The sequence below is a fragment of the Tamandua tetradactyla genome, chromosome 11 (genome assembly GCF_023851605.1).
Source record: "Tamandua tetradactyla isolate mTamTet1 chromosome 11, mTamTet1.pri, whole genome shotgun sequence".
NCBI lineage: Eukaryota > Metazoa > Chordata > Mammalia > Pilosa > Myrmecophagidae > Tamandua > Tamandua tetradactyla.
Window position 1 is genome coordinate 18968876 of NC_135337.1, and position 13604 is coordinate 18982479.

At 35.4% G+C, this 13604-nt stretch overlaps 1 protein-coding gene across 7 annotated transcripts in view; it reads left to right on the plus strand.

Moving 5' to 3' along the window:
* The first annotated feature begins 1538 nt into the window (after positions 1 to 1538).
* Positions 1539 to 13604, plus strand: part of LOC143649415 (uncharacterized) — a 135636-nt gene continuing 123570 nt past the window's right edge. For 6 of the 7 annotated variants that reach the window (XR_013158979.1, XR_013158978.1, XR_013158980.1 and 3 more), the window contains exon 1: positions 1539 to 1682. Coding sequence is in view for 1 of the 7 variants with exons in the window: in XM_077119477.1 (XP_076975592.1) it covers positions 1639 to 1682 (44 nt within the window). In the remaining 6 variants the exon portion in view is untranslated. Of the gene's footprint in view, positions 1683 to 3255; positions 3343 to 13604 lie in introns of all 7 variants that reach the window. The other variant, XR_013158981.1, reaches the window with a different exon arrangement.

Below are 13604 nucleotides of genomic sequence, written 5' to 3' on the forward strand. Positions count from 1 at the left end.
TTTTTTTTCCTCAATAACAGAGAAATATTAAACATTTTGGAACAGAAGATTTCCTTTATTTCATGACAAGTTAAAAATCAGATAATTTCACAATAAAAATGGTTTAGTTTACTCAATTTAATTGAGTAATTTGTCAGAATTTACTTAATCAGTTCACAATAGTATTTTAAAGCATATTCTGAGAATAATGAACACTTTTATAAAAAGATGTCTGTATAAGCAATGAAATAGTGAAATAACAGGCTCCCAGAGTCTCCAGAACTAAATAATTGATGTATCTGCTATCATATATTTAGGGAGAGCAACAGAGAACACGCAAGAGAGGAGTTGCTTTGGAGTTTAGATGAGTTAGAGAAGTCATAGGGCACCTACTGCCTGCTGCTTGGATATCGTAAATGCAGAAATGTAAACGTGAAGTTCTGAAGGAGCTTCAGAATTATTTTGTTTTCTAACCTAAAGAAACCTCAAACCTGCAATCATAACAAAGTCTAACACAGAGTTTAACGGTCTTGGCACTATTCACATTTTGAGTCAGAAGATTGTTGCAGGGGCTGTTCTGTCCATTGTAGGGTGTTTAGCAGCATCCCTGGCCTTTATCCTCTAGATGCCAGTGGCATCTTCCACCCAGTTGTGACAGCCAAAAATGTCTCCTGGCATTGCCACATCTCTACTAGTATAAACAAGAAGTTCGGATTTAAAGGATGATTATGAGCATTGAATCATTATAAAGATATTCATTTTTACTCTCTGGGGGTATTAGAGTAGACAGAGGGAAATACCTGAAATCTCTAAACTATAATCCAGCTTCCATGATCTCTGATAATGATTGGATAGCCTTTATCTTGTGCCCTTGTAGTTATAAAACCTTGTGACTAACCTTCATTTGTACCCATTTATCCAGTTTTTTTTTTTAACTTTAGAATCATGTGATCACTGAAGACAGCCTCTAAAGCTTAGTAGACAAGGGTCTTGGGTTAGCCCAGAACTAACTCACCCTGAGTCCGAAGTTATCTAGATAACCAAAGATGGATATAACTAAAATGGGCCCACCCGATATGCAGAGTAGCTTAAACTTTAACCTATATATCACCTATACTTCATTATGCTATTAAAATCATGCCCATCATCACATTAAGACTACCATTTTCTTACATACATTCTGCCACTAAGTATGTAATCAATCTGCACATGCTGTATAATTAGATCACCTCTAGCTACATCATCGGGGGCCATTGTGTTCATTATCCTAAAACCTGCCCATCTTTTAATACTATAAAACTATCAGGATTACTACGATTCAGGGAGACAGATTTTTGGGCCTATAGGCCATCTGGTCTCCTGCTTCAGACCTAGCGATAAACTCCCTCTCTCTTTGAAAACCTAGTGTCTCAGGAATTGGTCATTTGAGCCTATCAGGCATAAGAATCTACTGTGATTTTCTGGTAAAAATTTGGAAACCCTGATGGGAAAAAGATTCTGGAGTCTAGCCCAAAGTTCTGGAGCTCCAGCAGGGCAGGTAACCGTGGTAACTAAGCCTTTTGTAGCCATCAGACATTCTTTGGTTCAAGAAGCTTTACAGTTGGATTTTTCTCTGTTCTGCCTGTACTACAGACACTTTTGGCACCCTAAAAAGCTTCAATGAGAGAAACTGTTTCCATTTCAAAGTCCAGACATCTGACTGGGTGAGTGGGTCACCAGGGTAAAATTGGATCAGAAAGTTAGTACATCAGGTCCCACTTCCAGAACAATCCCCCTTTGCTCCTTGCTTTGACCTCTACACCTTTTTGTTTTCTAGGTACCATTCTGTATGAGATTTGGGACCCTGACCTGAGTTTCTCTGTACAAGGTTTAAAACACTGCCCTGAGGGTGGGCCATGGTGGCTCAGCAGGCAAGAATGCTTGCCAGCCATGCCAGTGGACCCAGGTTCGATTCCCGATGCCTGCCCATGTAAAAAATAATAAAAAAAAAACACTGCCCCAATTTTTCTGTTGAGTAGACACCTGGACAATAAACCATTCAACAATTAATTGATATTTAATGAAATTAAGTATTCCTGTTTAATTCTTAATTGGTGTGTTACTTAAACATAGTGTTTAATGCTTGCTTAGTTGTTAATTGATGCGTTAAGAGTTTAATGCCTGTTTAATTGTTAATTGGTATGTTTGTTATAGTTAATAATAGGTGATTTATTTAATTATATAGTAAATGTTAAGCATCTTTAAATTTGTTAGTTGGTGTCTTAAAACATTTGTACTGGTCAAGTGTTCCTAATTGGTTACTGACTATTGAAATTCTTTCAAATGGGAACCATCAGGCGATATTGAAAAATTGGAATGATTTTAGTTATGAGTCTATGAGAAAAAGGTTTATTTCTGTAACACAGTTGGGCCTCACTGTGAATCAGTGGAGAAATAGCCTGAGAATGGATCTATAATTGTTCTGCAGGACAGAAATAGGAGATGGTAATATGTGGTCAATCCTTTATCATCCCTCTCAAAAATATTTCTGTGTTTCTGTTTCTTGTGACTTTCTATTTTTTGTATGTCTGATTATTCAATGTATATTCTCATATGTCCAGATGGCAATAGCAAATTAACAAAAAAATTCTTAAGACGCTCTATTTTAATTGCTTAAAAGTAAATCAGCGCATATATTAGCACTCCTGGAGTTTAAGAAGAAAAGCCCTCTGGGAAGCAGGGCTCAAAACCTTTGTTTTGTAATTACTGTCAACAAGCCAAATGTTGGAAAGAAATTGTCTCAGGAATTTCCCTAAGGCAGAGGAGGGCTACGAGAGGGCTGCCTTAGGAAAAAGGGAAAGACTTTCTTCAATTGCCCATGTCAGAGCTTTGAGTGAAATAGATCTAATAGTTGGAAATAATTACAATAAGGGCATAGGTAAATCCCACCACACTCATTTAAAACTTTGCTTCTAGAGATTAGAAATGTTAAGCACAGAAAATACTGCAAAATAGGCCATGTTTGTTAAAATTCTATTTGCAATGGTAACCATAGTAATGGTTTGTAATAGTAGCAATAGTAAACAAATGATAATTGAAATATAAATAGACTTGTTATAGGAGTAATTCAATAAAATCTAATTGCCAAGTTTCAGTAAGTAAAATGAAAGGTCCTTGAGCACTATGGAAGAGTTTTCTTGGATTTAGGCTTGGGACAAATTAATCAATTGCAATACATTTTCCAGAGCTTGATAGTCAATGATTTTTTTTGTTTTTTGCTTTTTTTGCATGGTCAAGCACCGGGAAGTGACCTGGGTCTCCTGCATGGCAGGCGGGAACTTTTCCTGCTGAGCCACCATGTCCGGCCCTCACTGTGCTTTTAAGGTTGTTTATAACTTTAGGATATTAAAAAAACAAAGATTTTTAAATCTCTAATAGAAGGAATTAAAAATAAAAAGCAGCTGCAAAAGTTGCAGTTATAAAATCTAGCTTGATTCCTGGTTTTATGATCAGTTTTGACTTGAACAAATGCACTTTTATTCTGCTTAGGTATGTTCTCCTTAAATTTATAGAAGCTTGCTGATAAAATAAGCTAGTATTATAAGTACATTCTCAAAATTCCTCTAAAAAATAGCTTAACTGGAAAGGTTGCATAAACTGAGCAATGTATCTGATAATAATGACATTTGTATAATATAACAAAATTAGAATATGCTCATGCTTCAAATATATCCTATGTAAGAAATCAATTAAGTCTAGTAAGAAATAAAATCAGAATTTTTATAACTTTGATAACCTGTATTTCAAAGAATCTGGCTTTTAATTACTTTACCATTTGTTACCTCAGTCTGTGGAAGAATTTGAGTTATTGGCTTTGTTAATGTCAATCAGTACATTTTTGTTAGTAAGTTCTGCCATGAATAGGGACAGCATAATTCTTAGCTTCATAGTACAAGACAGTAGTAATAAAGGATTAAAAATGCTGGAAGAATTTAAAAAGCAGATAGATAATTACCTAGGAAGAGTTCATAGAAGAAATGACACTTGCAAGACTTTTAAACAAGAAAGTAGCACACAGCAGTGGCTCAGCAGGCAGAGTTCTCCCCTGCCATGCTGGAGACCCAGGTTCGATTTTTCCTGGTGCCTGCCCATGTGGAAAAACAAAGAAAATAGCGTTTGAATAAATAAACCTCTGTGTTGGGTTTTTCTATTTTTTTGGAAACCATAACCTAATTTTGTGAACTAACACATTCCTCCTATTATTTAGCACTTGAGAATAATACTGAGAAAAATATGAGGTTTTTTTCCTGGATATAAATCTCTTGATTGTTAAAAAGCTGATTATATTTTGAACTTGAGCTTTTGTGACCTTTGAAGGTAATGCTGGGTTTGACTGGGGAATTGTAGGCATATTGTAAAGTGATCATTTGTGTGTGTGCATATAAAATACACAAATACCTGGCTGTGTTCCAAACCCACACATAAATTTCTTCCTTCTTTCATTATTTTACAGTAGCTCTGTCTTTTCTCCCCTTCATGAATACTGTTATAGAAAGGAAGTACGTGGGTTCAAGAAGCTTTATGAATTTGTTATCAAATTTTTTGTTTCTGATTATATGTAGTCTGGATAAATAAAAACTACAGGTGGGATGGATATTTTTATTATTTCCCATACTAAGATGATCATATTTTCTGATTAAAGTGAATTTTGATTGTATCTGACTACAAGCCTTGAATGGATATAGAAAGTTGTAGAAGGTTTTCTGTCATAGTCAATGCTGACAAGAAATTGATGTCTATTGTTTTAGTTTGCTAAAGCTGCCAAAATGCAATACATCAGAAATGGATTGGCTTTTATAAAGGGGATTTATTTAGTTACAAATTTACAGTTCTTTGGAGGAAAGGCAGCTAGTTTTCACCTTAGTTCCTTTGTCACATGGGAATGCACACTGAAACATCTGCTGGCCTTCTTGCATGACTTCTCATTTCAAATGGCTTTCCCTGGGGCATTTCCTCTCCATGTATGCAAACATCTGGATCTTTCTTAGCTCTGAGCACTCTCTCTCTCTTCTGACTTCTTTTTCTTAAGCCTCCAGCTGATTAAATTAAATGTCATTCATTATGGAAGGCACTCCCCTCAGCCTACCATAGATGTAATCAGCCATAGATGAAAGTCACCTGCCGATGATTTAAATCCACAGAAGCAGAGCAACTGGGCACCATCACCTGGCCAAGATGACATCTGACCTATCACACTTTCAAATATTTTTTTCAAAAAAAAGCTTTCTGCCAAAATGTGTATTCATATAAAACTAAAATTAACTTTCCTCTCTGTTAAAGTAATATAGATTGTTTGTCTGCTCTTAATGAAAAGTTATAAAAACTTTTTCTTAACTATCTGAGTACTCTGACTAGAAGACAAAGATTTAATATCAGAATAATATCTTTGTTAATGTTGGATGGCCTTATCATCCTTTATTTCAGAAAACAATTCTCACTTTTAAAGGAAAAAGTTCACAAAGGATTTGTTCTTTCGTCTTTTAAAAATGAGGTGCTAAAATAGTTTAACATTACATAGAAGGAGCTTGAGAAGTATTACAATAATTAAAAGGGATTTTCTATTGAAAGGATCAAAAATTTATGTTTAACTAAATTTGGCTGAGTAAAATTTTGTTCCTATATTTAGAGATTGTATAAAAATTAATGAATATTTGACAATGTCTTCACTGTATCTGTATGATGTTGAACAACAGTAAGATGTTGTTAGTCATGGTTTTAGTTATTCTTAGAAAAAGGCTACAGGTAATAGAAGCACCAGATTTACTTGCCAGTTGCACTGCTTTGCTCTAACACTTCTCTAAAAGTATATGTGGTCAGCTATAGGCCAGATCTTCACCTACAATGAGATATTTTAAAGGAGAGGCAGGGCAAATATATAAATTTTATTTCATCTATTATTTAGTATAGTTTCAACAGTTTCCCCAGGGGCATTTTCTTTCTGCATCTCCACAGGTCTCTGTCTGTGTTGGTTCTGAGCTTTTTCCAAAATGGTTCCCCCTTAAAGGACTCCAGTAAGTGGATGAAGACCCACCTTGAATAGGCAGAAATCTATCTCCACAGAAATCACCTCATCTAAAGGCCCCAGTCACACTGGGTGGGTGGCATCTCCAAGGAAATAATCAAAAGGATCCCACCCAAAAATAGGTCTGCCCCCACAAGATTGGATTGGGATTAAAAAAAATAATGCATGCTTTTTCTGGGGTATGCAACAGTTTCCAATGAGCACACCTAGGATAAGGAATAAAATTTTAATGTTCTATTCAAGTTATATTATACTCTAATGCATTTCAAAGTACTTTGGGTAAAAAATGAAAAAATATTTGCAAAGTCCCTTGTGGGACTGGAGAAAAAGTGTACCTACTAAACTTCTCCATCTTGGGGATTCCTGATATTCTCTTAAGCAATAAGGTCTCCCAATTTAATAAGCCAAGCCCTCCATCTTGAGGCTTGCCCTTATGAAACTTATTTCTGTAATGGTAAAGCTGAGCCTGCTTATATTTAATACCTAAGAGTTATCCCCAGAGAACCACTTTTGTCATTCAGATGTGTTCTCTCTCTAAGCCAAAGTCTAGCCTCCTCCCACCTACATGTGACATAATTTCCAGGGTGTAAATCTCCCTGGCAATGTGGGACATGACTCCCACAGAGAAGCTGAGACCTGGCAGTGTGGTATTGGTTGACCAAAAGGGGGGAAAAGAAATAAATGGAGTTTTAATGGCTAAGAGATTTCAAGTCAAATTGAAAAGTCATTGTCAAAGTTACTCTTGCACAAGTTTCAGTCAGATATTACAAATTGTCAAAATACGGCAAGCCCCTACCAACAGTGTTCCTGGAAATCCTAAAGGATACCCTGGACTTTATAAAAAGTTATTATAAACTTTTTACTTATTAAGTTTGTTTTTCAGAGACTTAAAGCCTCCAGATTGTTTCAATGCCACATAAGCTCTGAAACCCAGAATTAACAGTCTCTCCAAGAAAAATAGCTGGTTTCATCACTCTGCCCATAATGTTGACACCTCTTTTTCAGCATGAAGAAGTTAGAAAAGTCATCACCCAGTTATCCCTCAAGATTGAGAGGAAATTATCAGATGAGAGGGAGGAGTTGTATCTGAGAATTTAGGATTTAAGGAATGATTATGAATCATTGTATGGATATTCCTTTTTACTTTCTGGTATAGGATAATAGACAGCATAAAATACCTAAATTCCCTGAACTGTCATCCAGTTGTCTTGACCTCTGGTAATGGTTGTATAGCCTTTATCTTGTGCCCTTGTGATTGTAAAACCTTGCAACTAACCTTTACTTGTACCCATTTGCTTTAGTTTGTTAAATGTTTCTGGAATGCAATATAAATGCTTCTGGAATGCATCCAGAAATGGAATGGTTTTAAAAAATGGAATGTATTAAATTACAAGTTTACAGTTCTAAGGCATAAAAAGATATTCAAACTAAGGCATCCATAGAAAGATAACTTGACTCAAAAAAGGTCAATTGCTATCTTGTGGAAAGCACATGGATGGTGTCTGCTAGTCCTTGTTCCCAGTTCCATTGCTTCCAGCTTCTGATGCCAGTGGTTTTCTCTCCAAGCATCTGTTGGACTTCACTTAGCTCCTGTTGGACAAAACTCTGGGTTCTGGCTTGCTTAGCATCTCATGAGAAGGCACATGGAGACATCTGGTGGGTTCTACATCTCTAAACCTCCATGTCTAGGCATCTTCTCTCTCTGTCAGCACTCTGAACATCTTCATATGTCTGCCTTTCTTTAAATGTTCCAGCTCTGAAGCAACTGTGTTCTCTCCAAAATGTCTCCTGCTTTAAAGGACTCCATTAAATTAGTCAAGACACACCTAGAATGTGTGGAGTCACATCTCTGTGTAATCAAAAAGCTACACCCACAGCTGCATATGCCATGGAATAATCAAATCAAAAAGTGACATCCATAATTGAATGAGTCAATCTCCATGGGAAAATCTAATCAAAAGTTTCCACCCTACAATACTGAATTAGGATTAAAGGACATGGTTTTTCTGGGATATATGGCAATTTTAACCCAGCCCACGACCTAACCAATTCTTTTTATTTTAGAGTCTTGTGATCACTGAAGACAGTCTCTAATGTGTTTAACAAAGGATCTTGGGTCAGTCCAGAATTAACTCACCCCAAGTCCAAAGTTAGCTTGATAACTGAAGAAGGCTTTAACTAAAACGGTCCCATCTAACATGTGCAATAGCTTAAACTTTAACGTATAAGTCCTAGGGCCTATACCTCATTTTAATATTAAAACTCAAACCCATCATCATATTAAGGCCATCATTTTCTTACATACATTCTGTGACTAAGAATGTAATCGTCTGTGCATGTTCAATAGTTAGCTAATCTCTAATTACATCATGCAAGAACATTGTGCTTTATCTTAGAACTTGCCTATTTTTTAATACTATAAAATTATCAGAATTGCTGCAGTTCAGGGAAACAGATTTGAGGCCAATAGGCCATCTGTTCTCCTGCTTCACACCTAGCAATAAACTCTTTCTCCCTTGGAAACCCCCATGTCTCAGGAACTGGTCATTTGAACATTTCAGGCAAAAGAATCCACCATTTTGTGCGGTAAACTTTGACAAGCAAAAATTACCCTGAGATGATAACCACTGATCTAACAAGTTGGTTCATATTTCTGAAATTCAGGTTATTTAGAACTCAATCTCATACTCCTTTTATTAAGGAACACTTAAACTTACCTCTCCAAAGTACTTCTGGTGAGAAACTGAGTGTTCTTTGCCTTTGATATCAATGTTGCTACATGGGTGCTGCACGACTTGTCATGTCTACATCCTAAGATTTTTTTTTTTGTATTCATCAGATAATGAAACTGATATGTGATGAAGATGATAACAATAAAATGATATTAAACTCAGCAGGTCACTCTACGTTCATGTTATCCATCCTCTCAGCTAACTTGAAATGAATCACCCTCTTGTAAACCACTATTTTTGCTTAAATTATAGGGTAAATAGTGTTTTCATAAAATAAATTGTTTCTAAGGAAACAAAAAAGGAGCAGTTAACTAAAATCCTTGCAAATAGTAAAATCTATGAAATATAATGCTGGATTGATGAGATTTTTGTAGAAAATAAGGCAGGGTATGTGCAAGAGAAATTTACAAAGAAGTCCACTTATGAGATGATTTTAAACATAAGTCTGAATAAAGTAAGGCAATGAACTTCATAAAGAATTGAGAGAAGAGCTTTCTAGTCAGAAAAGAAATAAAGTACAGACTCTGAAGCCAAAGTCAGCATGCCCCATTGCAAAATTAACAGGAAGAGAAGTGTGACCACGTGAGTAATTGAGTTATCCCATACATTTATGAGAGATGATGTTGCAGAGGTGAACATGAATTGGGCATGCAGGGCCATTTAGGCAGAGTGAAAATTTGTCTTTTATTATGTGTGGGTAAAAAGACATTGGAGGATCTGAGCAGATGAGTGGGATGATCTGATTTACATTTATGCTCAGTCTGGTTGCTGTGTGGAAAAGTGCCTGTCAGTGGAAAGAACTGAAGCAGTGAGAATTATTAGGAAGAGATCTCATAGTCTAGGAGGGATGGGGGTGATTTACCAAGGGCAGAAGCACTGAAGTGATGAGAAATAAGTAGATTCGGAAATATTGTGAAGATGAACCAATAGGACTTGCTGATTAATTGAATATGTGTTGTGACTGAAAGTATTCAGAGACAATTTATAGGATTTGGCTTGAATGACAATGAGAAAATTAGCGTCATTTTCCAAGATGGGGAAGCATGGCGGAAGAACAGGTGTGGGTTGGGAGTGTAAGAGGAGATCAAATTACCTTCCAGACACGCCAAGTTGGAGATGACTTTTAAATATAAAGCTGTTCTTATCTAACAAGAGAGCTCTTAAAGGTTTTTCCCCCTGTATAGGTACCTTTTAGTTAGTCTTTTTAATATTTTTTAAATAGTAGTATGTTACATCGGCTTTCTTATTTATTTCAAATTTATTTATTTTCCTACCTTCTAGGTGAGCCTTAGAAAATATGGGAGTTTATATAAGTGTTTATCAGAGGTAATGATTTTTTCTTTAAAAACAGCATTCTCCTTTTAAGCCCAGGTAGCTCAAAAAATAAAGCCCATGAAGAAACAAGATATGAGTAAATTAAATCTCAGATGCTTGCCTTTCTCAATTGACTTATAAATACTGTCAAATATTATTTAAAAACTGGCAAATATTTTTAAAAATATGTTTTAAAGTAGAACTTTCCAAACTTTAAAGTTTTACTTAATTCTTTTATGGCAAGATCTATAAACAATATGTGGATCTCTTATAAAAAGTATATACTGTAGTTTGACATGACAAGAATTCAACGTTATTCCCTGAACATTTAAAGAAAGAATAAATCTAGGTTTGAGGATATTTGGTAGGTAAGTTTACTAGGCAAAATTTTTTCAATAAATGACTTCATGGTAAATACTGACTATAATGTTTTTACCATTATTTACTGATATTCCACATTAGTACTTTTGGATCCTTTATTAAAAAATAGGAATGAAAACAAAAGAGGTCTCTATTTACAAAAGTATTTCAGCACAAGTCTATGTAAAATTCTTATTGCGGGTCTATCCTTTTAAGGTAACACATGAAGCCAAATGTTAATGAAAAAAAAACAGTTTTCTTGTTATCCACCGACATCTTAGCAATAATGATCTGTTTTGGAGAAGATTCTGCAGATGTGTTAGGTAAATAAATTGAGGTAAAGGAAAGAGCAGGAGTATGGGGTTTTCTTGACTCTGGTGTTGCTACAGTGAGAAATCTTCATGCAATTTTATGATCTGTAAGGTTTAGGGAGACAAGGACAGGAAGAGGTATACAAAGAGAAAAGGATAAAGAGGAAGAGAAAGGTTTGGGCCTGTTGCACTTTTTGGTCTAGGGTCAATCTTGCTTTTTTCATTGCTCTGGCTTCTTATTAAATTAAAGTACACGATATGTAATTTGGAAGCAGTTATTTCCAGATTTGTGGTTATTCTTTGGAGCTCACTTTTATACTCAAGAAAACAAGAAAATAAAAATACAAATGAGAAAAAGTTCTTAATAAATCAGATAAGTGAATGTTGTTGCACTATAAGCAAGAAAAGTAAATTCTATTATTTTATTATCCTAAAAGAAACATGAGTAACTCCTAGGGGTTTAATGATAGAACATAGTCTGCTTTACCTTTAGGTCATTTGATAATTTTAAGAGACCCATGGAGATTGAAAATGTTTAATGCTGTTTTCCATCTTTGTGACAGCAGGATTGGGGTAAAGATGACTAAGAACAGCCTTTATTTATGAAAATAGCTCTAAATTATTATAAAAGAGGAATTTATATTCATATCTTGAGGAAAAGGTGATGTAAACACGCTTTCATTATGACATTTAAATTTATGAAAATTAACTAAAGGTGCTTGGTAAATTTTGAACTTCACTTTTAATATTGGACTCTGAAAATAATTAATACCTAAACTGTGGTCAAATAAAACCAAGAATAAGACAACATTTACTAAATCTTATGTTAGAAAAATAGAATATTTACTAAATCTTAGATTAAAGCCAACCTATGGATGGTAAAGTTGCTAAACTTATACCGATAAAGAAAACTTCTAAAAACTAGGATACAAAATATTCGCTACAGTTATTTTTCTATAAGTTAACTTAAATTCTATCTCTAGTCCTTTTTTAACCTAGAGGTTAAGATGTAACATAAGTCAATTTCAGGTAAACCCAGCCAATCTAGTTTTTTTTTCAGTGATATTCAGGGTCTTAAAATTCAATGTTAGGATTCCTTCTGGGTTTGCTCTAGGACGTAGAGTATTCAATAGCATCCATGAAGCTATTGTGCTGGTAATAGTGGTGGTGGTGGGGGGGGGGGGTCTAGGCTTTAATTTTCACCTTGATTACTTTTAAATATATAATGCTATCGCTGGTCCCAGATAGCGTCTCCTTGAAGTCTGTGAAGACAGCTACGCCTATCTTCTTTTTTCTGCTTGATCATCTCTTGCCAGGTGGACTTCCTCATCCAGACAGTGAAAATCTTCAAGTCTGCCAGCTTTTCCTTATGCACATCTAAGCCCTATTCAGATTGGGCAAGGGAAACTCATAAATACTTCCCATTCTCTCCCTAGTATTTATGTTCAGCAACTGAAGCTTAAGTAGGAGATTGCCAGGTGTCCAAAAGGAACATCAAGACTCTTAGAAAATTCTTCATGCCCAGTGACGTCCCACATGGTCCTGGAGACTACAGACTGCTCCTGTCTGCTCAGAACACTCCCCATCTTTTTCCTCCCCTCCCCAGACATGTGAAACTGCATATACATTGTGACCTTACATAACTGCCTCCCCAAATCCTATACGCCTCCCTTGGAGGTGGAGCAGTTCCTTCCCCAAATAACTCCCATACTTGAAGCACCTTGCAAATCAAGATTGAATTTGTGTTTTAGTCCTAGAATGAAATTTTATTTTACTAGATGATAGTTCTAGCGGCTTCAGCAAATCCAGTTTGAACTCTCAATAGATTTTAAAAATTATTTTTTTAATCTCATGATTTTGTGAGTCAGGAATTCAAACAGAATGCAATCAGGCAATTTTTCTACTTCATATTCTATTAATTGACTATAATGAAAGGAGGAACAAAAGGACAAGCATTGGGGAAGGGAAAAACATACTTTTGCTTGGAGATTCCCTACTCTGAAAAACAAGCAAAAGCAGCTCAGGAACACTTTACTAAACTGTTCTTTATAATTCTTAATTCCCTCTCCTGCCCCCCCCATACCAAATGATATATTAATTAACTAATATAAAGCATTCAAAGATTAATTCCCTGGATTCAGGATTTACAGGACGTTTTAGCCAAAGAAGACTACACTATCCTTTTCCTCAAATGCAGTTCAAAGTCTGTGCAATTCTTCATACATTCAAGCAAATATATTAGCTTTCTACAGGTTAGGATGCATCGTCCCTCTATTCTGACCTCTATTTTCAATAGTGTCTAAGCTTTAAATGATTGAAATAAATGATAGAATTTGCTTTCTGACAAATGTATGTGGCAAATATATAGTTTTCCACTGAAACTTGAAACAGAATCCTCTTAAGAAACTCAACCCCAGTAAAGAGATAGGAATGTATGAGAGGCTTCACTTTTGCACATTGTCAGGGAACAACATGCACACAAAATAGAATGTTTACATTGTACCCACTGGAATTGTGCAACCTGGCAGCTAATAACACTACTGCAAAGTTCTTTCTATTACCGGACTAAGTCTGCTTTTAAAATATTACTTTATATTTTTCTATTTTTAGGTGGAAATATATTTCCATGTTTCTTAATTCCAAAAGTGGGATTTTTTTACTCATACTTATCCCCAGTTTCTTATGATCTCCTCCTTCCTCCTTGCCATTTCTATTCTTCCCATCTATTTTACCTCTCCATATCCTATAAAATCCTCTAGTGCCAACTCACGAAATTCTCCTTGATATTTCTATGCAATTCTAATCTGATATGATCCCTCTGAATCCCAGAGTTGAGTTTTTACCATG